The 27834-nt window shown below is 46.0% G+C and overlaps 2 protein-coding genes across 7 annotated transcripts in view; one reads left to right on the top strand and one right to left on the bottom strand.

The window, feature by feature from the left end:
- Window positions 1-27834, top strand: part of LOC144825247 (uncharacterized) — a 300861-nt gene that overhangs the window by 124305 nt on the left and 148722 nt on the right. For all 3 annotated transcript variants that reach the window (XM_078684092.1, XM_078684090.1, XM_078684091.1), the window contains one exon: window positions 23402-23521. In XM_078684092.1, coding sequence (XP_078540218.1) covers window positions 23402-23521 — 120 coding nt within the window. The remainder of the gene's footprint in view (window positions 1-23401; window positions 23522-27834) is intronic.
- The window catches only part of LOC144825246 (F-actin-capping protein subunit alpha-1-like), a 523698-nt gene that overhangs the window by 351127 nt on the left and 144737 nt on the right, over window positions 1-27834 (bottom strand). The gene's annotated exons all lie outside the window — the stretch shown is intronic.

The following is a 27834-nucleotide window of genomic DNA, read 5'->3' as shown; positions in this document are numbered from 1 at the left end:
TATTCCTTTTATCTTTATCACTTTCTGTTTTTATGGTCATTTTTCCGAACAACCTTAGATTTTTTTGTTTAAATACATTTTATCGAGTGGATATAAAGAATTGTTTGTCACAAATATTGCTACAAGAATAATAAATCGCACCGTTAAGCTCATCAAACATTTCAGCGTAACAAAAAATCCTTGAGAGAGAAATTCAAAAGAAAAACTTGACAACCAACACACACACACATATATATATATATATATATATATATGTCTCTTTGGCGCCGTCTGACGAATCTTTGTGGAATTTTCAAAACGAATTGCCCACTCCAGCCAGCTCCTGTCTCGAATGTTTAGGGGATGATTCGTCAAGCAGGGGCCGGGTAAAAAGGGGTGTCCCAAAATATGTTTTCTCCATGTTCGTCTCCATAGGAACTTTTGTCACGGCTACAACATGAACTGCTGAACGGAACTACACCACATTTCGCAGAGAGGTAGCTCTTGGTCCAGAGTGCCCTCTTTGCTTTATATGGTGTAAATCTGTTCAGTAGTGTCTGAGAAAATAAAAAAATATATATATTGAGATCTGGTCACCGCAGTGGATCCGTGAACCCTCCCGATCTCGAGCTTCATTCTGATTGGCTGCCAACACTTCAAACCAAGAAGTGTTGGCAGCCATCTTGTGACTCGGTAGAACAGAGCTAGATTCAGCTTAGACAGCTAGAGACAGCTTACAGATCGGAGAACGGAATTATTTGACCTGCAGCATTTTAATGTAACTTCCCCATAGGGGGTTTTAGCAATATATCTACTTAATCACCTGTTTGTTTGTGTTTTTAGCCGAAACTGGCAGATTAATCTACCTGTTTACCTGCAGCACTGCTTTGACGGCCGCGTTTCTCCCCGGTCCACCACGGGTTTTCCTGCCTGAGTGGAGGGAGACTACGCATAAGCGGGAGGGGCCTTTCTGGTGCTTCTGGGTCTATTGGAACTGAGGTTCGCAGTCTAGCTGCATACCTCACTTACTTAAACAGATACCTGGCACGACGCACAACGAACGTGCTAGAGACAGCTTACAGATTAGAGAACGGAATTATTTGATCTGCAGCATTTTAATGTAACTTCCCTTGTAGGGGTTTTTAGCAATATGTCTACTTGATCACTTGTTTGTTTGTGTTTTTAGCCTAAACTGCCTGATTAACCTATCTGTTTGCCCGTAGCACATGGTCGCATTTCTCCCCTGTCCATCACAGGTTTTCCCGCTTGAGTGGAGGGGGACTACGCAAAAGCTGGAGGGGTTTTTCTGGCATTTCCGGGTCTATCGTGACTGAGGTCAGCAGTCTAGCGCCAAACCTCACTTATTTAAACAGATGCCTGGCACAACGAGTAGTGGGTGTGAAGCTGGCACGCCTAAGGCAAGTCCGTCTGCACCCATCTGTGCGTGGGCGTCGCCAAGAGCCAAGATCCCTGCATGTTCCATGTCTGACTCAGGTAAAGGAATAAGGGATTTTGGCAGATATACGAGGCAAGAACTCCTCAAGATCAGACTTGATAGCCCATACAATTGAAGACATCTGAAAATTCCATGATCAACACTTCTTTGGTCATGAAAGGTCCCTTCACGTGTAGGTTATGCCATTTTCAGAGCATGAAACAGGAACAACCTCCTACTAATAGTATGATATTTGACCTGAATAGTGGACAATGTCGCCACCACAACCAGACTGACGCCGTTACCTTGACTTCTTTGGAAAACCGAGGCTGGAACTGCTTATTAAGCAATGTTAGATCTTTACCTAAACACGCAGCTGAAATATGGGACCTGATTTCTTCTAAACTCCCTGATATCGGGTTCCTAAGTGAAACCTGGATGAAACCGAGCTCTATCCCTGCAATTGTAGTGGCACTTCCAGAAGGTTATCGGATCCAAAAGTTGGACAGATCATCCAAGGTGCGGGGCGAGGCATAGCTATTATCCATAAAGACTCCATTAAAGTCTCCATACTAGATCAACTAAGTCATGATACATTGGAAATCTTAGTTTATAGAATCGATCTGCTCTCCCAACATAGCTGGAAAGGTGATCCCGTATACCGGCCCCCGGGTCCCCTTTCTAACTTCTAGCTCCAACTTATGGAACTTATCTCTCCACATGCTATCTCAATTAGAAAAGTTTTGCTTCTAGGAGACTTCAATGTCCATAGTGAAAACATCATAAACCAAGATACCTCTACTCTTCTGGCAGATCTAACCTCACTTGAGTTAAGTAAGATCAACAATGGCCCCACTCATTCAGCTGGTCATGCGTTAGATCTTATCTTAAATAACTCTCCTAATATAATCTGTGGAGCTACCTATCCACTTACATGGACAGACCATTGATTAATAGAGTTTCAAATCAGGGGCCCTGGGACATCCAATGTTTCCCGCACTACCCCCCCATGCGGTGCAGACAGTGGCATAAACTCATGCCTGATCATTTTCAAGATACTTTCCCTATACTGCAGAATTTTTACTCAGATAATGTAGAAGAGTGCTTGGCCTGTTTTAACTCTACTATTAAAACCACCATCAATCGTCTAGCCCCTCTGAAACAATGCTCCAGCTTGACTAGGCGTCCTCAGACAGCATGGTTTTCTCCAAACCTCTGGATAGAAAAGAGCTGCTGTAAAGAATTGGAACAACATTGGCGCCTCTCACACGACAAATAGGATAAATAAAAATAAAATTTTGCTTTGGCTCAATATCATAAAATATGAAAACTCCTCGTAAAGCCCACATAGTGCATCAACTTGAACAGCACAGAATGCCCCCAAAACTCTCTATCAGATTTTGAAATCTTTCACCACTCCCAAGCCTTGCGATAATGAAGAAACACCCTCTCAAGTCCTATGTGACAAGCTAGCAATACACTTTACACATTACAACAAAGTCACCTTAGATAAAAGTCCAACGATTGACTTCTCGGCAAATCACCCTGCGGCCTCAGATAATGCACAGAGGTTAGATAAATTCACGCACTTAAGTCCTAGTATGTAGAATTTCTACTAAATACTATAAAATCAGGCTCCCGGCTGGACATTATTCCAGCTAAGATCCCCTCACTGCTCGCCAAACAACTTGCTGCCCCTTTTTGTTAAATTCTGAAACGTTCTATGGAAAAGGGTCTCGTCCCCTCCAAATGGAAAGCGGCACAAATAATCCCCATTGCCAAAATCTTAAAGCCCCTATGGAGGATTTATCTAATTATCGTCCTATCTCATTGCTACCCCTCATGAGCAAGATACTAGAAAAACATATCAATAAAGATCTTTCTGATTTTGTCAAAGCTTCGAGCTGTCTTACTCTTGATCCATCTCAGTCAGGCTTTTGGCCCAGACACAGTATGGAGTCTGCTTTGATTGAGGTTACTGACAACATTAGAATGTCCCTGGACAAGTGGTGCGTCTTGTGTTGCTTGACTTATCTGCAGCCTTCAACACGATTTCCCTCTACTCAGGAGGCTTAGGGAAATTGGCCTCCAAAGGAGTGCTTTACAATGGATGATGAGCTTTCTGTCTGACAGAACTCAGACTATCAATCTTGGCCCTTTCCGCTCAAAGACTACTAAACTGACTAAGGGAGTACCTCACGGCTCCTGTTTGAGCCCCACCCTATTTAACATCTATGTTGCTCCCTTAGTGGGATTTCTAAGGATTTTAAGGATTTGTTCCAATGTCTTATGCTGATGATACTCAGCTCCTACTTTCCTTTGATAAGAACAATCCAAAGGCCCAGTCTACTTTTTCGGAGGGTATGATGACCATCGCTGGCTGGATGAGAGATAACTTCCTCCAGCTTAATGCGGGGAAATCTGAGATCATGCTGTCTGGACAAGCATCGCTGAAGTGGTCTCCTAGGTGATGGCCAGAGGAATTGGGAATTGTGCTGAGTCCTAAACTGGTGGTTAAAAATCTGGGTGTCTGTCTGGACCAGAAATTGATAATGAAGGAGCAGGCCACATCTACTGTTGGTGCATGTTTTCAAGTGCTAGGGTTTCTCCGGGAGGTATTTCCCTAGCTGCCTCTAACCACGCGAAAAAAAACTCATCTAGGCACTGGTGTTAAGCCGCCTGGACTATTGCAATGCTTTGCTGATTTCAGCAAATGAAGCCTCCATAAACAGATGTCAAGTAGTCCAGAACACTGCAGCTCGCTTGGTAGCCAATGCTCCTCCTTGAACAGCCTCCCTCTCCCTTTTGCTACAGCTGAATTGCCATCTAGTGCGGAATCGGATTAGGTTTAAGATCTGTTGCATTGTGCACAAATCTCTGAATGGCAAAAGTCCAAGTTGTTTAGAAGATAAACTTACCAAATATATGCTACCCAGGTCTCTCCGATCACGGTCCAAATCTCTACTTTCTGTTCCTTGCTACAAAAAATCTTTCTTAGGTAGTAAAGCTTTCTCCCACCTGGCCACCTTCTTTTGGAGCGCACTCCCTATCCACTTGCGACAATGCCAAGATCACCTACAGTTCAGAAGGTTCTTTAAAACCTCACTGTTCAAATCTGTTCACTTTTCTGTGGCTGGCGGTAGCAATCCTACAGCGCGGAGATACCCCTTGGGGGATGATTCAGGTGCTTTACAAATATATAAATCAAATCAAGGAAAAAAGGTTAAAAAAAGAAAAGGGCCAGGTAGAAATATCCTGAACGCTTAGGCATGCTCAGGGGCTCCGGCGCATTGTTTATTTAAGCCCCTGGGTGGGACAGGTCCTCGGTGGCTATATTTTATTATGGTGCTGAGGCCCGCAGGGGCCCCCACAGCCCCGGGGATGCCGCTTACCCGGAGCTTTTAATAATAGTGTGTGGGACACACGGCCCCACTGCAGCCCCGGGGACCACCACCTCCCTGGGGCTTTTGTATTGAAATGTGTGGGGGGCTCCTCCCCCAGCAGCCCCGGGACCGCCACCTCCCGGGGCATTGGTAATTATGAGCGGGTCCTCGTGGGCCCCCCCTAAGCCCCAGACCCTACCACCTCCCCGGGGCTACTTCAAAAAACTGTGTGTGGGGGGCTCAAGCCCCCCCCACTCTGCCCCATGGACTACCACATGCTGGGGCACTAATTATGTTAATGCGGGGGTCCGCTGTGGACCCCCGGCTCCGAGGACCACCACCTCCCCAGGGCTTTAATACTGATGAGAGGGAGGCTGCGCTAGATGGGTCTGGGGACCGCACTCCCCATGCCAGCTCCAGCAATGTCCCGGGGTGCCCACACCCGGAACATTGCAGTTTACAATGACAAGGCGGCAGCACTGCTCCTGCCCTGCCATTGCAATCTCTGCTTTACTTCATGGAAGCGAGAGCAGGAAACCTGCTCTTGCTTCAATGAAGCAAAGCAGTATTGCTTTTGGACAAGGGGAGCTGCATGTCTGCAGCTCTACATGTCCAAAAGCAATGCTGGCTCCGGCAGAAGTGTTGGAGCCAGCTGGGACAGCGGAGGCATGGGGGCCTCCCCCAAGGTCCCCATAGTAAGGCCATGCCCCAGAGGATGGGGTCCCTGAGGCCATAATAGACCTGGGAGGGGGGCCACTAAGCCCCCTTCCCTTTAAAAAGCTTTTTTGAAAGCTTTGGCGATGCCCCGGGGGATTGGGTCCCCGGGGCTACAACAGGCTCACGAGGGGGGCCTGTGGGCCTCCTCCAACTTATTTTTTTTTTAGAGGGGAAGCCCTGGGGATGAGGTCCCCAGGGCCAATAGTGGCCCAGGGAAGGTGGGCTATGTGGCCCCCCTCCCAAATATTTAATTTAAAAAAGAGGCAATGCCTGGCGGATGGGGTGCCCTGGCCGAAATTGGCCTTGGGAGGGCGGCCGTGCGGCACTCTCCCAATTTAATCCATAAATTGTCTCAGGCCCTGGGATATGGGGGTCCCCAGGGCCCACAAAATATTAAGAGAAGGGAGGTCACACTTACCCCGCTTCTAACAAAAAAAAAGGAAAAAAAGCCGGCATCTTGCTGGAAGCCCCTCCCTCTCTCTGCAACACTTTGCAAACGCGCCTCCTGGCGCGTTCTAAGTTGGGGGATTAAGTCCCCATGAATCCTGAGGGTCCCTGGGGGCCAACTAACCCACCAGGTACCCCCAGTAAGCCCCATTGCTGAGAGGTAGTCCGAGGCCATGCCCCTTTTTACACCACTCTGCAAACGTGTCTCTTGGCGCATTGCTGGTGGGGCAAAATAGTCCTCTTGTGTCCTGAGGACCTCAAGACTAAAGTGGAATTCATGGCCCGCTCTGATAATTTAGCAATCCTGCTGTGTTGGACTTACTGGAGGTAATAGGAGTGGTAGCTGGCCTTCACGGTTCCACTTGGAGGCCAGCTACCCCTCCAGTTACCTCCAGTATGTCCGACCTTACCAATAATGCAGCAACAATTGCTACAACATGATGGAAGGCCCATTGCAAACATAGAATGGTCACCTGTTACTTATTGCTAAATGTGGGTGTTAAATTGGTACTAATGGTGTGCACACCACTCGTGTTTCTTTCTGCACCTCTCTTGTCTCTTTCTGCAGTTCTCAGGCTTCTTTCTGCACCTTTCTTCTTTTTACTGCACTTCTCTTGCCTCTTTCTGCACGTCTATTCTGCTTTCTGCACCTTCTTTCTCCACCTCTCTTGCTTCTTTCTGGACCTCTCCTACTTTGTTCTTTGGCACCACTCTTGCCTCTTTCTGTACCTATGTTGCATGTTTCTACACTTCTCTTGCTTCTTTCTGCACTCTCTTCTCTCTTTCTGCACCTCACTTGCCTCTTTCTGCACTTCACTTGCTTCTTTCTGCACTTCTTTTGCTTCTTTCTTGCTTTTTGCACCTCTCTTGATTCTTTTTGCACCCTGTTTCCCTGTTTCTGCATTCCTGTTCTCTCTTTCTGTGCCTCTGTTGCCTGTTTTTGCATCTCTCTGCTGTCAGGAATCTGCGGGTATGTGTGATTCCAACTTAGGCACACTGACAATCTCCTGTGCTCACTGCCGTCATGCGCGGAGGGTCCAACAGATGAAGGAACTACCACTCCCAGAACACTTAGCGGGACGCGGCTATGTTGCAGGAAACTGGAATGAACTTAATTAGGCTTCCGGCTCCTACAACGCTGCAGATTATTCGGGAACATTTCAGTATACTCGCATTGAGGGGCAAATGGTTGCTCAGTACCTCCAATTGAGAGTTGAAAGTGACAGTGCGAATACTTAAGTTGGTGAATTTGAGTTACAAAAGAGTTCCTCCCTGTTGGAGTGACACACGTTTGTGCAGCCGAGGCCAGTAGTGGGAGTACCGGCCGGGCGGTGACGTGGGGAGGGGGAGGGGCAGGATCGGGGGTAGTAATGTATGGATTACAGACTTTAAAAGGTAAGTAAACATAAAAATAAATAAAACGAATTTAGTTGCACACACTGCATCACCAAATGCGATGCGGTGTGTGCAACAAAATTTATTTTATTAATTTTTATGTTTACTTACCTTTTAAAGTCGTAATCCATACATTACTACCCCCCACCCTGCCCCTCCCCCTCCCCATGTCACCGGCTGGCCGGTACTCCCACGGCCGCGGCTGCGTTTGTGGTCAATTGCAGGTAGAAGGGACTCTGTTGTTTTTTGAAAAACATTTTGAATATACGTTACCTTTTCCCGTTGGAGAGTATTGGCTAATCACTCATGCGGGGAAAGAAATAGCAGTTAACCTCTTGATTAACTATGAACAAACACTCTAAATGACTATGGGCTACAGCGAAGTACCTATTGCATTACACTGTTGATCTACATAGTAATCTTCAGCCATTTTTATTCTTGGTGTCTCAACCTGGTATTCTTAATTTGTTTATCACCTTTCTCACAGGGAACTGTAGTAGAGAAGGGTTAATACCTCTAACAGTCCTTGTGAAGAGTTGTTCAGTCAATTCAGGGTAGGTAGAAGAAAAGCTCAACAGTAATCACTTTGGTGTTGAATCTATTGTTGGTTTCAGTGTATAAGACATGCTGGTAGTGACATGGTATATCTATATGAATTTTTGTCATTTCAGGCATAACAATCCCTAGGTGGCATTTACAAATCAAATCAAAATAATCACATTGCTGAATTGTAGTGTGTGTGTGTGGGTTCCTGGTGTGCACCACCATACAGTTATTTTGCGTTACATGTAATCATGTATGTGTAGTTGGGTACCTATGTGTAGAGAGGTGAACAGAGAGAAGGGAAGAGATATACATGGTGAACTCATTGTATGTTTCTTTTGTGTCTTATGTAGGTCTCCCTCCCTGCTGTACCCATACTTTCTGTATCCCTATTGCCTATTTCTGCACCTCAATTGGTACTTTCTGCACTGCTCTTGCTTCTTTCTGCACCTCTCTTGCAAATTTCTGCACCACTCTTGCTTCTTTCTGCACTCCTCTTCCTTCTTTCTGTACTTCTCTTGCATCTGCCTGCATCCCTGTTCTCTCTTTCTGCATATCTCTTGCCTGTTTCTGCACCTTTCTTGCCTCTTTCTGCAGTTCTGTTGTCTCCAACTGCACCTTCCTTGATTCTTTCTGCACCCCTCTTGCCTCTTTCTACCATACCGGTTGCTTCATTCTGCACCTCTCTTGCTTTTTTCTGCACCCTTTTGCTTCTTTCCGTGCCCTTGTCCCCACTTTGTGCACCTCTCTTGCCTCTTTCTGTACCTCTCTTGCCTCTTTCTGCAGCCCTCTTATCCCTTTCTGTACCCCTCTTGCTACTTTCTGCATCTCTCTTGCTTCTTTCTGTACCCTTCTTCCATTTTCCTGTACCTCTCTTACTTCTTTCTGTACCTCTATTGCCTCTTTCTATAGTTCTCTTCAAGCTGTCAGTGCCCGTTCCCACTTTCTGCACCTCTTTTGCCCGTTTCTGCAACTCTTTTGTCTCTTTCTGCAGTTCTCTTGCCTTCTACTGCTCCTCTATTGCTTTTTTCTTCACCCCTCTTGCCTCTTTCTGCAACTCTCTTGCTTCTTTCTGTATCCCTCTCGCCTCTTTCTACACCCTTCTTCCCTCTTTCTGCACCTTTTTTGCTACTTTCTGCACCCCTGTTGCCTCTTCCTGCAGTTCTCTTGCCTCTTTCTGCACCTCTGTTACTTCTTTCTGTACTTCTCCTGCCTCTTTCTGCATCCCTCTTGCCTCTTTCTGCAGCCCTCTTCCCTCTTTCTGCACTTCTCTTGCATCTGTCTGTACCCCTATTCCCTCGTTCTGCACCTCTTCGCTTGTTTTTGCACCTCTCTTGTGTCTTTCTGCACCCCCTCTTGCCTCTTGCTGCACCCCTCTTGCCTCTTTCTGCACCCCTCTTGCCTCTTTGTGCACCTCTCTTGCCTTTTTTTGCAGTTCTCTTGCACCTGTCCGCACCCATACTCCCTCTTTCTATATCTCTTGTGCCTGTTTCTGCAACTCTCGTGCCTCTTTCCGCCATTCTCTTGCCTCCTCCTGCTCCTTTGTTGCTTCTTTCCTCACCCCTCTTGCCTCTTTCTGCAAATCTCTTGCCTCTTTCAGCACCCCTGTTGCTTCATTATGCACTTCTCTTGCTTTTTTCTGCACTGCTCTTGATTTTTTCTGCACCCCTCTTTCCTCTATCTGCACCCTTCTTCCTTCTTTGTGCTTCTCTCTTGCCTCTCTTGTTCACCTCTTTTGCTTCTTTCTACACCTTTCTTCCCTTTTCCTGCACCTGTCTCACCTCTTTCTTCACCTCTGTTGCCTCTTGTTGCAGTTCTCTTGCCTCTTTCTGCACCTATTTTGCTTCTTTCTGCACCTCTGTTGCCTCTTCCTGCAGTTCTCTTGCCTCTTTCTGCACCCATGTTGCTTCCTTCTGTACTTCACTTGCCTCTTTCTGCACCCCTCTTGCCTCTTTCTGTACCCCATTGCCTCTATATGCACCCCGGTGCTTCTTTCTGTACCCCTCTTGCCTCTTTCTGCACCCCTTTTCCCTCTTTCTGCACCCCTCTTCCCCCTTTCTGTACCTCTCTTGCCTCTATCTGCATCCCTGTTACCATTTTTCTGAACCTCTCTTGCCTGTTTCTGCTACTCTCTTGCTCTTTCTGCAGCTCTCTTGCCTCCTTCTGCACCTGTGTTGGTTCTTTCTGCATGGTTCTTGTTTCTTTCTGCACCCCTTTTGCAAATATTTTCACCCCTCTTGCACATTTCTGTACTTCTATTGCCTCTATCTGCACATCTGTTGCTTATTTCTGCAACCCTCTTCCCTCTTTCTGTACCTCTCTTGCCTCTGTCTTCAATCCTGTTGTCTCTTTCAGCACATCTTTTGTTTCTTTCTGTACTTCTCTGCCTCTTTCTGTACCCCTCGTGCCTCTTTCTGCACCTCTATTGGTTCTTTCTGCACTGCTCTTGCTTCTGTCTGCACCTCTCTTGCAAATTTATGTATCCCTCTTGCCTCTTTCTCTACCCCTCTTCACTCTGTCTGCACCTCTCTTGCGACTGTCTGCACCACTGTTCACTCTACTGCACTTCTTAATCCTTTTTCGGCAACTCTTTTGCCTCTTTCTGTACTTTCCTGCCTTTTTCTGTACTTCTGTTGCTTCCTTCTGCACTTCTCTTTCCTCTTTCTGTATCCTTCTTGCCTTTTTCCAGACCTCTGTTGCTTCTTTCTGTACTTCTCTTGCTTTTTTATGTACCTCTCTTGCTTCTTTTTGCACCACTCTTGCCTCTTTCTGCACCCTTCTTTCGTCTTTCTGTACTTCTCTTCCCTCTTTCTGTCCCTCTCTTACCTCTTTCTGCATCCTTCTTGCCTCTTTCTGCACCCTCTTGCCTCTCTCTGTACCCCATTTGCTTCTTTTTGCGTTTCTCTTGCCTCTTTCTGCACCCTTCTTGCCTCTCTCTGCACCTCAGGTGTATGAGTGCATATAATAGTGGCTGTATTGATGAGTGACTGCATGTATGAGTGAATGTATGGGTGAGTGAGTGGATATGTGTGTAGAACTAGGAATCAGTGAATGGGTATGTAGTAACTGGCATTAGTGTGTCTATGGTTTCTAGAACAGCAGTCTGTATTTTAGAGTGGGTGTATCAAAGGTTATATTAGGCTGTGAGGAGGTGCATCCGAGGGTCATGTGGATGATGTCATCAGTGATGTCATTTGAGATGTCATCAGTGATGTCAAAGACCATGTCATGAGTGATGTAATATGTGATGTCAATAGCAGTGCATTGCGGGGGCACAAGTTAAACTTAGCTCAACTAACTATAACAGCCGAATAGAAATGACCAAATAACTATTGCATCCCTGAAACCTGTAGTTTTTTTCAGTAAATTTCTAAGGTTTTTTTTAAATGCTAATTTCTAACTATAACGTCCTTGAAACCTATGGTTTTTCAGTGAATTTCAAAGCTTTTTTAAATTCTAATTTCTAACTATAATGTTCCTGAAACCAATAGTTTTTTCAGTGAATGTCAAAGGTTTTTTAAATGCTAATTTTGTATTATGCCTACAGAGGTAGGACATGTACAGAAAGATGAAGAAAGGTGCAGAAAGAAGCAAGAGATATACAGAAAGAACCAACAGAGGTGCAGAGAGAGGCCTTGTTGTAAAGTTATCTTGTGCCCCTGAGATTTTGCTAACTGGCACTCGTGGTAACGGACTCTGAATAACCAGAATGGGAGCCAGTGCTATGCTGAAACGCACTTAGAATACAGTGAAAACACCTACATTACACCAGGGTACACTATGGGTTGGTGTAGCCCTGGAATTGACATGACCTCCCTAGTAAGACCCTAGTACATAATAGGGCAGGGGGATTAAAACTACCTCTAACTCAGAAGTGCAGAAAGAGGCAAGAAAAGTACAGAAAGAAGCAACAGGGATGCCAAAAGAGTCAAGAGAGGTGTAGAAAGAGGCAAGAGAGGTACAAAAAGAGGCAGGAGGGGTACATGAAGAAGGAAGAGAAGTGCAAAAAGAGGCAAGAGATTTGCTGAAAGAAGCAACAGAGCTATAGAAGGAAGCAGGAGAAGTACAGACGGAGGCAAGTGAGTTAAAGAAAGAAGCTAGAGCAGGTCAAAGAACCAACAGAGGTGCAAAAAGAGGTAAGGGGGTGTAGAAAAGGATAGGAGAGGTGCATAAAGAGGCAAAATAGGTACAGACAGAGGCAGGAAGGGTGCGGAAAGAAGGAAGAGAAGGGCAGAAATAAACAACAGAGGTGCTGAAAGAGGCACAAACGGTGCAGAAAGAGCAAGAGAAGTACAGAAAAAAGCAACAGATGTACAGAAAGAGGCAAGAGAGGTGTAGAAACAGGCAGGAAATGTGCAGAAAGAGGGAACAGGGATGCAAAGAGAGGCAAGAGGGGTGCCGAAAGAAGTAAGAGCAGTGCAGAAAGAAGCAACAGACGTGCAAAAAGAGGCCAGAGAACTGAAGAAAGAAGCAACAGAGGTGTAGAAAGAAGCAAGAAAAGTGCAAAAAGAGGCAACTGAGATGCAGAAACAGGCAAGAAAGGTACATAAAGAGGGAACCTTTATCTACATTTGTAGACCATTTCTTGAACCCAATAGTAAGAGAGATGCCTACGTACTTGAAGGACACAAAGGACGTCCTGCGGCTCCTTCCTGACATTGATTTCGATATCTCAACAGACCTTCTTGTCTCGTTTGATGTCGAATCGCTTTATACATCAGACAGCGACCTTAGAGGTCATTGATACCATTCTACAAGGGAGGGACCTACAATCTCGAACACCTGTCCATTTCATCATGGACTTAGCTGAACTAGCAATGAAAGAGAATTATTTCAAATTTGAAGACACTACCTACCTCCAAACATCTGGCACGAGCCTGGGTAGTGTCTTCGCTCCTAGTTTAGCTAACCTTTACGTTCATGTATTTGAACAGACGAAGGTGCTCAACCATGACAATCCTTACTATGTATCGCTACGAGTTTGGAAGCGATACATAGATGACATCTTCGTAGTCTGGAGAGGTTCAGAATCAGATCTTATTGACTTCCATCAGTGGCTAAATTCTTGTAACATCTATTTGAAATTCACAGTTGAATTTAGCAAAACCCACCTACCTTTTTTAGACCTCATGATATTGGCCACCAGAGAAGGTCTTATTTCAGAATTATACAGGAAGCCCATGGCAAGGAATGCGCTCCTGAACTATGAGAGTTGCCATCCAAGAGCACTCAGAAACAACTTGCCCTTTGGCCAGTTCCTTAGGCTCAAAAGGAATTGTTCCACCAAAGAGGCTTTTGAGATCCATTCGGCCAAACTGTCAGAACAACTACGGGAGAAGAATTATCCAACCAAAATTATACGCCAATCCAAGAAGAGGGCGTCGAATAACAACCGTGAAGCCCTTTTAGACATAGCGGTCCCTAAAGAGAAATCAGACAGGATGACTTTTGTGAACACTTTCCACACAAAATCTAATCAAGTTCAAAAGATCATAAAAAAACACTGGTCTATTCTGAACACCGGCGGTGATACATTACCTCTACCACTCTTTGCCTTTAAGAGAGGCCAAAATATAAAAGATCAGCTGGTACACACCAGGCCTAAAAACAGAATGACGCGACAGGTGGGGACCCTATGAGATCTCCCACCTGTACAAGGACATCATCCCTGCGGTAACTGTTCTGTCTGTCCGCAGACAACTAAGTCCACCACAGTCGATATAGGAACAGGCCGACCGTGGCAACAGTTGAAATTCACAACTTGCAATAGTGAGAACACCATCTATCTCATTAATTGTCCATGCCCGAAAAGATATGTGGCATGACAACAAGAAAAACAAGAACCCGCATTTGTGAACATAAAAGCACAGTTCGGTGCCGCAAACAAGCGACGCGCCTAACAGCCCACTTCCTAGAAGTAGGACACAGCCCTAATGATTTTATTTGGACTATACTAGAACAGCCAACCATTCCAGACCATTGCCCGGATGTAAGCAAATTTCTGTTAAAAAAAGAACAGAAATGGGTTTACAAGCTTAATAGTGACAAGGAGGGCCTAAACAAACCTATTCCCTGGATGTCGCTATGACCGAGTAGTATGGTATTGGCTACCAGCATAAAAGGTGATCATGATTTTGAGCAATATGTATCATGATGAGTCCTGGTGGTATATACCTAGACTGATATCCTCTCAAATGCACACATTGCTGGAATGGTTGCAGTGATTGGTTCCATTTATGTGGCCTAGTGGGTCGCTGTATATTTCTTATATTTCTTGTGTACACCGTCGCAGTTATGGAAGGTAACTGTTGGCTATGGATTAAGCCTTCTATTTCAATACAACGCTCTATACCCCTGTTCTGTATTGCTTCCTATCACTTATGTAGTCTAGTGGGTCGCTTTACACTGTTCTTATGTGACTCTTTCGCAGTAATAGAAGAAGTTGACTGGGTGGCATCAATAAAGCCTCGTATTCCACAACAGTGGTCTACACCACTGTCCTGATATAATAATAAAATTTCTGGCACAGAAGCATTATACATGCACTGAGTTGCGCTTTGGTAAATATACATGAGCGAATTTCACAACAGCGGTTGAAACTCCAGTCCAGATAATTTGTGGCACAAGAGTGGTAATTGTTGGCACAAGAGCGTTACATACTGGTCTCAGGTGGGCGTCAACAAACTTGTTTGTGTTTGTTTTCTAGTATGATCCAATCAGTAAGCTCATTGTAATAATTCGTAACCACAGAATAGTACGTTTTCCAACACAAGGCGAAAGCGGAAGTACGGTTTATGAACCACAATAACCATCATTCCATGCGCAATCACGTGAGCGCACTGGGAATACGAGTAATCAAATAGACGGCGCCTCTTCCGTTCGGTGCCTCACCAAGTCCAGCGCAGAGGAACGCCTGGAGACACCGACGGAGAGGTGAGCGCTTGTCGGTCCGAATACTTTCGCGGACGTTGCCACGCACAGTGTGTGTTCTATTATGAGCTTAGTTAATATTTTATGGCGTACTGACATCGGCCATACTTGAGCTGCTGTGGAGAACCCAATTACGGATTTTCTGTGTGCTTTGGGTGTGTCACGCTCAGTGTGTGTTGCACTACAAGTAGAGGTAATATTTCTCGGCCTATAGACATCCGCCATGTTTGAGCTACTGTGGCGAGCCCAGCTACGGTTGCTGAGTCCTGTGCTGGCGACGGTCTCTTGCGTGTATGCAATGCTCAGTTGAGTGTCTGTAACTTATCTGGCCATTTCCCTATGCTGACATAATCGTTTAGGGAGAGGCAATTGGGTTGCAATATCTTAATACCACCTTAAGTGTTGAGTGCACGAAAAGCATAGATTATGTGTAACTTAAGACCAGGGTCATTGGGTAGTGTCTTCAAGATTGCCGATACAATCATGAGGTATAATAAGATACTATATACTTTTGATAGCGCCTGTGACTCTGGTCAGTGATGTCGTTTTAAGTACCTTACAGGATAAACGGTTGAATGCTTATGTATATATGTGTTTTTTCAAAATAGAGCGGTGCTCCTCATTTACCTGAGCTGCAGCCAGGTGAGGTGAGGCGCGATCCCCACATTAATTGGGTGAGTGTGAACATGTCATGAAATATGTATTGACAAGTCACCTAAATACCACTACTGATGAGTGTATTTTTATAATACTGTGTGTCTCTTTTCACTCTCCTCTCTTGTTGATGTGATTTTATCTTGTAGATTGTGGTGGAGCATCTGAACCTGACAATCAGGTGATATGATTCCTTTTTATTTTTGTCACTATTCTTTACAGCAGTAGCAACAACTAGGTCCTGATGAATGCATAGGTACTTCCCTTTGATGCAGAAACATGTTGACCACTCGCTGAGCAGATATTTTGTTAAAGCTGTTATTACACTTTTGCTTTTATGGTTAGGGAGCTGAGAGAAAACATTAAAAATCTTTCCTCTACTCAGTCTCACCTAATTTTATATTTTCACTAATCTTTCACTTGCACTGCTTTTTTCAGTTGTCATATTACACTGACACCGCTCACCAGACAAGAACGGTGGGTCTTCTTACTCTCACAGTCCTTTTTGTGTGACTGTGTTTGCACTGACTCCTGGGTAAGGAGAACCCAAATGATGTAAAAGTGGTGGAACAGGTAGACAACTGATGGGAAAATTCTCACCTTGAGTATGTGCCTCACGTGAATGCGGTGATATAATATCACGTGGTGCAATTGGATAATTCAGCTCTCACCCTTCTCTTGGTGGTCTCGTCAACAGTTGTTTGTGATTTGAGTTCACTTTTTGACTCCTAGATATTCTTTTGTGTACAATAACATAAAGAGGGAAGACAAGTGCAGAAAGAGACAACAGGGGTGCAGAAAGAAGCAAGACAGGTGCAGAAAGAAGCATGGAAAGTGCAGAATGAAGACACAGGGATGTGGAAATAAGCAAGGGAAGTGCAGAAAAAAGCAACAGAGGTGCAGAAGGAGGCAAGAGAACTGCAGAAAGAGGCATGTGAGTTGCTTAAACAGGCAAAACAGGTACAGAAAGAGGGAAAAGAGGTGCAGCCAGAGGCAAGTGAGTTGCAGAAACAGGGAAAGGGGTACAGCAAGAGGCAAGAGGGGTGCAGAAATTCGCAAGAGATGTGCAGAAAGAAGCAAGAGCAGTGCAAAAGAACCAACAGAGGTACAAACGAGGCAAGTGAGGTGCAGAAGGAGGCAAGAGAACTGCAGAAAGAGGCAAGAGAGTTGCAGAAACAGGCACAAGGGGTCCAGAAAGAGGGAACTGGTGGGCAGACTGAGGCGGGAGAGGTAAAGAATGAGAGAAGAGGGGTGCAGATAAAGGAAAGATGGATGCATAAATTTGGAACAAAGGTGTAGAAAGAAGCAAGAAAACTGCAGAAAGAGGCAAGTGAGATGCAGAAACAGGCAAGAAATGTGCAGAATCAGGGACGACGAGTACAGAAAGAGACAACAGGGGTGCAGAAAGAAGCAAGACAGATGCAGAAAGAAGCATGGAAAGCGCAGAATGAAGTAACCGGGGTGCAGAAAGAAGCAAGAGAAGTGCAGAAAGAAGCAACAGGGGTGCAGAAGGAGGTAAGAGAACTGCAGAAAGAGGCACAAAAGTTGCAGAAACAGGCAAAAGAGGTACATAAAGAGACAACAGGGGTGCAAAACGAAGCTAGACAGGTATAGAAAAAAGCATTGAAAGTGCAGAATGAAGCAACAGGGTGCAGAAAGAGGCAAGAGAAGTACAGAAAGAAACAAGTGAGGTGCAAAAAGAGGCAAGAGAGGTGTAGAAACAGTCATGAGAAGTGCGGAAAGAGGCAAGAGAATTGCTGAAAGAAGCAACAGATGTGTAGAAAGAAGAAAGAAAATAGCAGAAAGAGGCTATTAAGATGCAGAAACAGGCTAGAAAGGTCCCGAAAAAGAGAAGACGAGTGCAGAAAGAAGCATGGAAAGTGCAGAATGAAGCATCAGAGGTGCAGAAAGAGGCAAGTGTAGTGTAGAAAAAAGCAACAGAGATGCAGAAGTAGGCAAGAGAACTGCAGAAAGAGACACCAGAGTTGCAGAAACAGGCAAAAGAGGTAGAGGAAGAGGGAACAGAGGTACAGACAGAGGCAAGAGAGGTGCAGAAAAAGGAAAAAGGGGTGCAGAAAGAGGCAAGAGGGATGCAGAAATGTGCAAGAGAGGTGCAGAAAGAAGCAAGAGCAGTCTAAAAGAACCAACAGAGGTGCAAAACGAGGCAAGTGAGGGGCAGAAGGAGGCAAGGGGACTGCAGAAAGAGGGAAGAGAGTAACAGAAACAGGCAAAAGGGGTGCAGAAAGAGGGAACAGGTGGGCAGACTGAGGCAAGAGAGGTGCAGAAACAGGGAAAAGGGGTGCAGCAAGAGGAATACAGAAAAAGGCAAGAGGGATGCAGAAATTTGGAACAGAGGTGCAGGAAGAAGCCAGAGCAGTGCAGAAAGAACCAACAGAGGTGCAGTAAGAGGAAAGAGGGGTACAGAGAGAGGCAAGTGAAGTGCAAAATGAAGCAAAAGAGTTGCAGAAAGAACCAACAGAGGTGGAAAATTAGGCTAAAGGGGTGCAGAAAGGGGTAGAAAAGGTGCACAAAGAGGCAAGAGGGGTACAGAAAGAGGCAGGAGGGGTGCAGAAAGAGGAAAAGAACTGCAGAAAGAAGCAACAGAGGTGCTGAAAGAGGCATGAAGAGTGCAGAAAGAGACAAGACATGTGAAGAAAAAAGGAACAGAGGTACGAAAGAGGTAAGAGTTGTGGCAGAAAGAGGGAAGAGAAGTGTAGAAAGAGATAAGAGAGTTGCACAAAGAGAGAAGAGTGGTGCAGAAACAGGTGAAAAGGGGGCAGAATAAAGCAAGTTAGGTGCAGAAAGAGGCAAGAGAGGTGCAGAAAAAGGCAAGAGAGTTACAGAAAGAGGCAAGTGAAGTGCTGAAGGAGGCAATAGTATTGCAGAAAGAGGCAATAGAGGTGCAGAAAGAACCAAGAGAAGTGCAGAAAGAAGCAACAGAAGTGCAGAAAGAGGGAAAAGGGTGGAGAGAGAGGCAATAGGGGTGCAGAAAGAAAGAAGAGTGGTGCAGAAAGAAACAAATGAAGTACAGAAAGAAGGAACAGAGGTGCAGAAAGAGGCAATATGGGTGCAGAAAGACATAACGGGTACAGAAAAAGGCAAGAGAGTTGCAGAAAAAGGGAAGAAGGGTGTAAAAAGAGGCAAGAGGATACAGAAAGAAGCAAATGAGGTGCACAAAGAGGAAACAGACATGCAGAAAGAAAGAGAGGTGCAGAAAGTAGAATAGATTTGCAGAAAGAGGCAAGAGAAGTGCAGAAAAAGAAAGAAATGTGCAGAAAGAAGCAACAGAAATGCAGAAAGAGGCAAGAGAGGCGCAGAAGGAAGCAAGAGTGGCTTGCATACCATTAATACCAATTTAACACCCACATTTAGTAATAAGTAACAGGTGACCATTCTGGGTTTGCAAAGGGCCTTCCACCATGCTGTAACACTTGTTGCTGCAGTTTTGGTAACGTTTGAGCCTTTTGATCTAGAAACCAGGCTTTTTTTGTTCAAATCTGCAGATTAGGGAGCAGATGATGAATTATGTGGCTAATGCTGAAAATGTATAATTGTATGAAAGTCGGGAAAGTCGGTGCAGCAAAACAGTCGCATAATTCCAGTGGCCCTGCTCATACTCTGACTAAGTCCACAAGTGCTCCTTAGTGATTCTTTCGTTTTTTGCCTCACTGAGTTCATAGTTGAGCTTCTATGGACATGAGGAAGACTAAACCTGAGGTTACCACTCCACAACACAGACTACCATACCACATTATTACTCTCCATAACACATAATCCCGCTCCACAGAGTTCCTTTACACTAAATACCACATACTTTCTATCCACATAATTTCACTGCACAACATACCACATTATTCCACTACACACAACATATATCCACTCTACACCAAAAAACATTAGTTAAAAACTTTTACATTTACAATGCCAATAGCTCCAACTCTCGCAAATTTGAGACCTATTACATTGCAAACATTTCTTTAACTAATAGTCACTTTTGCGGAGTGGTGGAGCAAGGCTCGGGAATTCCGCTGCGTAGGACTTACAGGAGATACCAGGAGGGCTTCTTCAGGAATAAAGTAGACTTTATCCCCATCCCATAGTCTGCCAAGAGGCACGTTTACAGAGTGGTGGAGAAATTAGGCGTGGCCTCCGAAGACGTTTTAGCAATCCTACTGTGTGGGACTTACTGGAGGTAATAAGAGGGGTAGTTGGCCCCCAATGACATCCTTGGGGGACTACTACCTCTCCTATTACCTTCAGTAAGTACCACACAGCAGGATTGCTAATTTCTCATACCAGGCCATGCCCCCTTTGCCCACCACTCTGCAAACGATCTCACAGGTGTGCTCTTGGATGGGGATTGAAATCCCCTTCACTGCTGGGGGTCCTTAAGGGCCAACTAGCCGACCTCTTACCTCCAAAGCCCCACACAGTGGGATTGTTGAGAGGTGGACACAGGCCACACCCTCTTTCTCCACGACTCTGCAAATGCACCTCCTGGTACGCTCTTGGTTGGGGGATGAAGTCCCCTTTCTTCATGAGGGTCCCTGGATGCCAACTAGCCCACCAGGTACCTCCAGTAAGCCCTACAGAGCTAGATTGCTGAGAGTGGTCCGAGGCCATGCCCCCTTTTTACACCACTCTGCAAATGCGCCTCCTGGCTCGGGGGATGAAGTCCACTTGTGTCCTGAGGTCCTAAGTGATGTCACTGACCATGTCATGAATGATGTAATATGTGACGTCACCAGCAGTGCATTGCTGGGGTGCGAGTTATAGTTAGCTGAAATAAGTAGAACGGGAACATTTCTATAGTTTTTTATGAGAGAAATGTCCAACTAACTATAACGTCCCTGAAGCTTATGGTATTTTCAGTGAATTTCTAAGATTTTTTAAATGCTAATTTCTAACTATAACGTCCCCGAAACCTATGGTTTTTTCAGTGAATTTGAAAGGTTTTTTAAATGATAATTTCTAATTATAATGTTCTATAAACCTATGTTTTTTTTCTGTGATTGTAAATTATCATCCCATTCTCAACCTGGTGAAAACTGCCGATATCGCCAGTTTTCCATCAATAGCTTCCGCAAAAAAAATCGCCACAAATGAGAGCGACAACTAACGCTAATGATATGCAGAGTGGGCGTTCCCATGCAATAATATCACGAAAAAACCACTTCCCGATAGTTTCAATGACCAGTCAAATCTGCGATGCGATCCAAAACCAGGCGAAAAGCCGCGCTAGTAGTAAGAATATAACATCTGCCTTTTACTGGTGTAAAGCAGGACGACTACTTACAGTATGAAAGGGAGCCCAGCCCAGAGCCACATCTGAAGACCAACACATGTCATAGAGCTACTGATCATGCAACTCTGACACCCAAGAAGGCCACAACACCCACTGCCACCACCCCCAGGACCTCCCCCACAGACCACACCCCCCCTACTACCACCGAGGCAGCACATAACAGGACAGCTGACCTTCCCAAAATGACATGGCCCCTCAGCCGCACAAAAGCTGAATGTAGGGAAATGTGGGAACCAAGTATGTGTGAAGTATGTGTGAAGGACGCTAGTCACCCATCTATAACAATGCACGCAATGTGAAGTGTAGCTGTGATGTGCTAGACAGACCTCCCTATGCAGAGCAAAGACCTCTCCATGTGTGCTTGTAGTGTTGTGGACAGTGGATGCAACCATGTTACCTCAGGCAGTGGGGAATATCTAAATCATGTAGCTGTGTCATCCCCCCTGTAAGCGGAGTGGGCTGGTCCAACGTACGCAACTCCAGCGTAAAAGTGTGAATAAATAGGCCAGGGCTCTGGGTGTCGTTCACTTCTGGGAAGGCCAACGTGTCTGCCAGAGCGGCGGCTCTCACTCTGCCACGAGACCGCTGCCGTAACCGCCGGCCTCCTCGACACAAGCCCTCTACGAATCCAGAGGCACAGCAGCACAGAGTTATGTCTGTACAGACTACTGCCTTAGATGTGCACTGTGGACAGCAGGGCTCACAATTCAGATCGAGGCCCGATTGCAGATGACACAGTACAGTAGGCAACAGATATTGCTCCCAGTGCGGCCTGCCTGGACCACGCTTCATCACAGGGTGCACACACACTAAGTGCTGCCGGTGTAACCAACTGAGTGCAAACAAGTCATCAACATGTAGCCTTATTAAGGCAGAATAATTCATTAGACAAAATACATTGCTACCAGAGCGGCCTGCCCAGACCACGTATCATTGATGGCTGAGCACACGTGTCAATGACTTGATTTCCACTGAGTTAGTGCCGCCAGAGCTGAGCGGGTTTGCCGAGGAGGTTGCTTCGGCACGTGGTGGGCCCTCTTCCTCACACGCCGATGGCGGAAGTTGAGCAGATAGGCATGTTTGCGCAGTGGCGGGCAGCCACCTCTGGGCGGTGGGAATGGATGGTGTGCAGCAGCCTGGGTGCACAGGGGCGGGCAGACACCTCTGAACAGTGGGAGTGGATGGGGTGCAGCAGTCTGGGTGAGCAGAGGTGGGCAGACACCTCTAGGCAGCGGGAGTGGATGGAGTGCAGCAGCCTGGGTGTACGGGAGCTGGCAGACACCTCTGGGTGGCGGAAGTGAATGGGGTGCAGCAGCATGTGTGAGCAAGGGCGGGACAGCGATTTAGGCGTGTGCAGTTGTATGTACTCTGCCATTACTTTCTTTTTCTCTTCATCTCCCTCTTTCTTTCTCTCTTCCTCTCTCTCACACTGTTTCCCTCTTTCTCTCTCTCTTCCTCACTCTCTCACTCTTTCTCTCACTCTTTCTGTCTCTGTTCCTCTTTCTCTCTGTCTTCCTCTCTCGCTCTCTCTCACTCTTTCTTTCTTCTCTCTCTCTTCCTCTCTCTCGTACTCTTTCTCTCTCTCTCTCTCTCCTTTGATGGGTGCATGACGCTCAATCTTATTTTGCATTTTGTCTTGCAGGCTATGATCACAAATTGTCGAGGGACGACACGCCATCTCTGTACCTACTTTTACTTGTTGTTGTTTTGTTTCAATAAAATGTTTTATATGTAAATCCATAGATGACTGTGATTCTCATTTGTCCAACCTCACATGCATCTTTTTAATTATAATTGTGCAACATCAGCCAATTTCTTACGTTCCAGATTTCGGAATGTGGCTGTCACATTTGTTTGTCGGGGGTCAGGTGAGATGGCAGACACGTGGCTGATGGGGGGTATCGGGCACTGTTGGGTGTCTGAGCTGCATGATCATTGGCTCCATGGCATCTGTTGTCGTTCATGTGTGGCTGTGGGCTGGGCTCCCTTTCATATTGCAGGTTTTAATCCGACTTTACATCAGGTCAGAGCAGGTGTAAACTTCCTGCTGCTAACGCACCTTATTGCCTGTTTTGTATTCTCTTTGCCGATCTTGCTAGTGGTTGAAAAAGTTGCGAAGTGGTGTGTTCGCTGCTTTTTGCATGGGAACACCTGCTCTGCATCTCATTAGCGATATTTGCGGCGTCATCTGTGACAATGTTTTTTGAGGCTGCTACCGCTGGTAAACTGGTGCTATGGGCTGTTTGCACCAGCTTGTGAATGGTGCGTTAAATGTATAACCATTTTCGCTGCGATAAAGTGCCGTTAACTCAGCGATGTGTCCTTGAGAATATGCCCATCATGTTTTAAAGACCTGAGAAGTATTCGAGTGCTGTGCACCCAGCGCGTTCATACTAGAGGACCATGCTGAGAGCCGCGCACGCTTCGTATTCATACAAGGGGGCTGCGCTGAGAACTGCGCACCCTTCGTGTTCACACTAGGGGGGCCGCTCTAGGGTAGCAACTCCAAAGTTTTTTGAAAAATAATAAGCGTTCACTTCCATGAATTTACATTCACCTTCGGGACCCCATCCCAAAAAGCATGCCCACATCTACATATTTTTTTTTTCAAAGGGGAGAGGAGCCACAAGCCGACTGGTGTTATGTGGACAGCGTTGTACTGCAGCCGCTGTAATTTGATGAATCCACCATCCCACTCCAATGAAGAAGAAGGCACATACTCGAGGAAGTCAGGTATGGCTTTCTTTAATGTCTCGGGTCTCGCTCGACCATCTGGCAAACGAGATGCGTTTCGCCTTCACAGAAGGATATCGCAATCTAAATGGCTCCAAACACATTTGAATATATATAGCCCTTCCCCCCTTAAGGCAATGGTAAACATAAAGGAAATACTGATATGTTTAAAACATGCATTGTTAAAAGCTTTCAGCGATGTAAATATACACATTTCAAGCATCCTATCAAGGAATGCCACAATGAGAGTATGAAAAAAAACGCAAAGAGAGCCACCATATTGTGTAATTCCTGAAATAAACATACTGCATGCCAGCCTAATGGGTGAACAGTTAACCTATTTTAAGAATGGCGCCAACCTCTTTGAAAAGTAAGCCCTTCGTACAACAAATAATGAAATACAAATGTAAAAAGTCATGCTGCAATTGTCCCACACACTTTAGAGGCGAGACCTCTTCGAAACCGTAGTATTAGTTCTGTTATTAATAAGTCCCTTGGCTCTTTGACCTGTGAGCTGGAAATGCGTAAATAATATTACTGTGTGCCCGGATGTGATCACTTCGATATCTCCATTTCAACACAAACGGCCTTGAGATTGAGGTGAATGTCTTTACACCGGTGAGCCAATTAACACATGTGTGTACAGTCACAGCTTAAATGCCCGCCTCCCGGTGAACACTATTATCCCCGAAAGGACTACCTCTCGTAAAAAGTAGTAAAGAGTAGTAGAGTAGTAGAGAGTGAGTAGTAGAGAGTGAATAGTAGAGTGTAGTAGAGAGTGAGCAGTAGAGTGAGTTGTAGAGAGTAGTAGAGAGTGAGTAGTAGAGAGTAGTGGAGAGTGAGTAGTAGAGTGAGTAGTAGAGAGTAGTAGAGAGTGAGTAGTATAGAGCAAGTAGTAGAGAGTGTGTAGTAGAGTGAGTAGTAGAGAGTACTAGCGTGAGTAGTAGAGAGTGAGTAGTAGAGAGAATAGTAGAGAGTAGGCGAGTAGTAGAGAGTGAGTAGTAGAGTGAGTAGTAGAGAGCGAGTAGTAGAAAGTTGTTAGATCTGGGAGTCTCTAGTTGGCAATGGTTATCACCTTTGTCCAAATAGGGACCCTTACTTCTAAGTCAGGATAAGGGTATTACACTCCTTAATAACCCCTGCTCACCCCCTTGGTAGCTTGGCCCGAGCAGACAGGCTTATCTCAGAGGCAGTGTGTTAAGCATTTGTGAATATACACAGTAATACAGTGATAACACTACAGATGGACAAAACACAGGTTTTATAAAAATAAGTACTATTTATATCGACTTAACACAAGACCACAAATGACAAAAATCCACAATACTACACTTAAGATTACTTAAAAGTCTCTTAGTTCAAGTTGTTGGTAAATGCAACAAAGTTCTCAACAAAGTACCTGGAGTAACGCAAAGTAAACAAAAGGCTCGCAAAAGGGGAGATGCGTCAGTTCCGTGATCCAGGGGAACGGTTGCGTCCTTCCTCAATGCTTGCGCAGAGTAGGGGACTCGTCATTAGCCTTACCAGTGAAGAGGTGATGCATAGATTCTCCGTCTGCGGGCCCGTTACGCCTTGATGCGATGAGTTTATCCGGTTGCGATGCGACAAGATGGCGTGCTTGATGCGGCGATGCGATGACGATGCGATGACCCCCTGGCCGCCTTGCGACAACTCTGTACTTTGGAGTCGCGACAGGCCCTGCGACACGCTTCTACGGTGATGCGATGGCAACTCTCACGATGGCATCACGCTTTTCCGGGGATGCAATAGCAGACAGCTTCGATGAACACACGCTTCCAGGGATATGCGACGAAGGCTCGCTTCTCCGGCGTTGCGATGATTTCAGCTGCGGCGGCGACACGCTTCTTCTCGATGCGTTGCGCTTCCAGCTCCCAGAGGCACGCAAGTTACTGGAGTCAGAATTCCCAGCAAGGAAATTTAGGAGGGAGCTGGAGGTGAAGTCTTTTGTCCCTGAGACTTCAGCAGGAGGCAAACACAGTTCAAGCCCTATCAATATTCTGTAGATGAAAGTCCTTACAAAGTTCCTTCTTCTTTCCCTTGGCAATGAAGCAACCACTGCAGGCCAACCCAGCAAACAGCACACTGGCAGAGGGGCAGTCCAAACTCCTGCAGCTTCCTTGGTTCTTCTCCTTGGCAACAAGGTTTCTTGTTCCAGAAGTGATCTAATTTCTTGAGATCAGGGACCCTATATTTATACCCCAAAATCCTTTGTTCTCTGAAGGCAGAGAGGCCTCTGCCTAGTTCAAACCAGGTCCAGAGCACTTTGTTTACATGACTCTCTTCTTCCTTTCACTGTGCAGGGCAGAGACATCAGCCACTCCACAGGAGGTGGAGCTAGCACAGGGGAGGGAAGATACAGCTCTGGAGCACTCTGTTGACATGATTCCTCCTCTCCTTTCACAGTGCAGGGTAGAGACATCAGACAAGCCACAGGGGGTGGAGCCAGAATTGTAGAGGGAAGGCCCAGCCCTATTCCGGTCTCAGGTGCAACTCCTCCCTCCCATCTAGATGCATATCTCTCTATTCACCACCGGGCTGCCCCAGCCTGTCTCCTGGAATCCCCCAGCCCTGTCACACACAAACCCAGACAAGGAATACACAACCCATCAGAGGCAGGCTCTAAAAGTGGTATGTGCAAACACAGAATATTATTTTTTTTTAACTAAATGATGTATTTTATTATTCTGAGTTCAGGCATACTAAATTCGAATTTCTACCATGCTCCCTGAGTCCGTTAGGATTATGAGAATGTAATATTCTAACTGCCCATTCTGGCCTATGAGAACAGGTAGCCTTCATTAGTGAAAAACAAAAAATTGCTGTAATTCACTATTAGAACATGCTACACACATCAGAGCATGTCCTACCTTATTCTTTAAATTGCACCCTGCCCTTGGGCCTATCATAGGGGTGTCTATTGTGAAGCAAAGAGAAGGTTTAGGGACTGGCAAGTGGGTGCACTTGGCCAAGTCGACATGGCAGAGCTAGACTGCACACAGGCCTTGCAATGGCAGGCCTGAGACTAAGTTTACAAGCTGCTTCTGTGGGTGGCACAACCAGTGCTGCAAGCCCACCAGCAGCATTTGATTTACAAGCCCTGGGCACACATGGTGCACTGTACTAGGGGCTGACAGATAAATCAAATAACCCAATCATGGAATCCAATCAATACATTAATTTAACATAAGGAGCACTTGCACTGTGGCACTGATTAGCAGTGGCACAGTGCCCAAAGCATCAATCAAGCAAAACAGTGGAGGCAATCAATCAAAAATGGAAGGGAGACTCAAGCCAACAATGTCAGGTCCAACATGTGTCCCATTCAGCTGAAATGTGGGGAGAACTGCCCTTACCCTTGGTAGTTCTGTTCACTAAGGTAGAAAAATCTGGACAGACCATCAGCGTTGGCGTGTTCTGTACCAGGATGTAGGGAGATGGACCACCTCAACAACTTTGGGTTCTCACCCCTCATCTGCATCAGCCATCTGAGGGGCCTGTGGTCGGTCTGAACCCGGAAGTGAGTCCCAAACAAGTATGGTCTCAGCTTCTTCAGTGCCCAGACCGCAGCAAATGCCTCACGCTCAATTGCACTCTACCTCCGTTCCCGTGGAAGTAACCTCCTACTGATGAAGGCTACAGGTTGGTCTAGGCCCTCTTAATTAATCTGTGATAGAACGGCCCCCACACCATGCTCTGAAGGATCTGTATGTACAATGAATTCTTTTGAGAAGTTGGGCGCCTGAAGCACGGATGCTGTGCACAGGGCAGTCTTCAGGGCGTCAAAAGCCTGACAGGCGTCAGTCCAGTTCACTTTCTTGGGCTGCTTCCTGGAAGTCAGCTCAGTCAAGGGTGCAACAATGTTGCCATACCCCTTGACAAACCTCCTGTAGTACCCTGTAAGTCCTTAAAAGGCTCTCACCTGTGTCTGAGTCTTTGGGGGTTCCCATGCAAAGGATGGTATCAATCTTGGGTTATAGGGGCGCCACCTGGCCGCTTCCTACCAGGTGACCCAAGCACACAACGGAACCCTGCCCGATCTGGCACTTACTTGCTTTGATCGTGAGGCCTGCCTTGCGCAGTGCCATCAACACTTCCCAGAGGTGCTGCAAGTGTTCCTCCCAACTGGCGCTGAACACTGCAATGTCATCCAGATAGGCGGCACTGAAATTCTCCAGCCCAGCCAACACATGGTTGACCAACCTCTGAAAGGTGGCAGGTGCATTCTTCATCCCACAGGGCATAGCCCGGTATTGGTAGTGCCCATCTGGTATGTAGAATGCTGACTTCTCCTT

The sequence above is a fragment of the Lissotriton helveticus genome, chromosome 3_1, assembly GCF_964261635.1.
Source record: "Lissotriton helveticus chromosome 3_1, aLisHel1.1, whole genome shotgun sequence".
Lineage (NCBI taxonomy): Eukaryota > Metazoa > Chordata > Amphibia > Caudata > Salamandridae > Lissotriton > Lissotriton helveticus.
The sequence above is the reverse complement of the archived record's forward strand: the minus strand, read 5'-3'. Positions and strand labels throughout refer to the sequence as shown.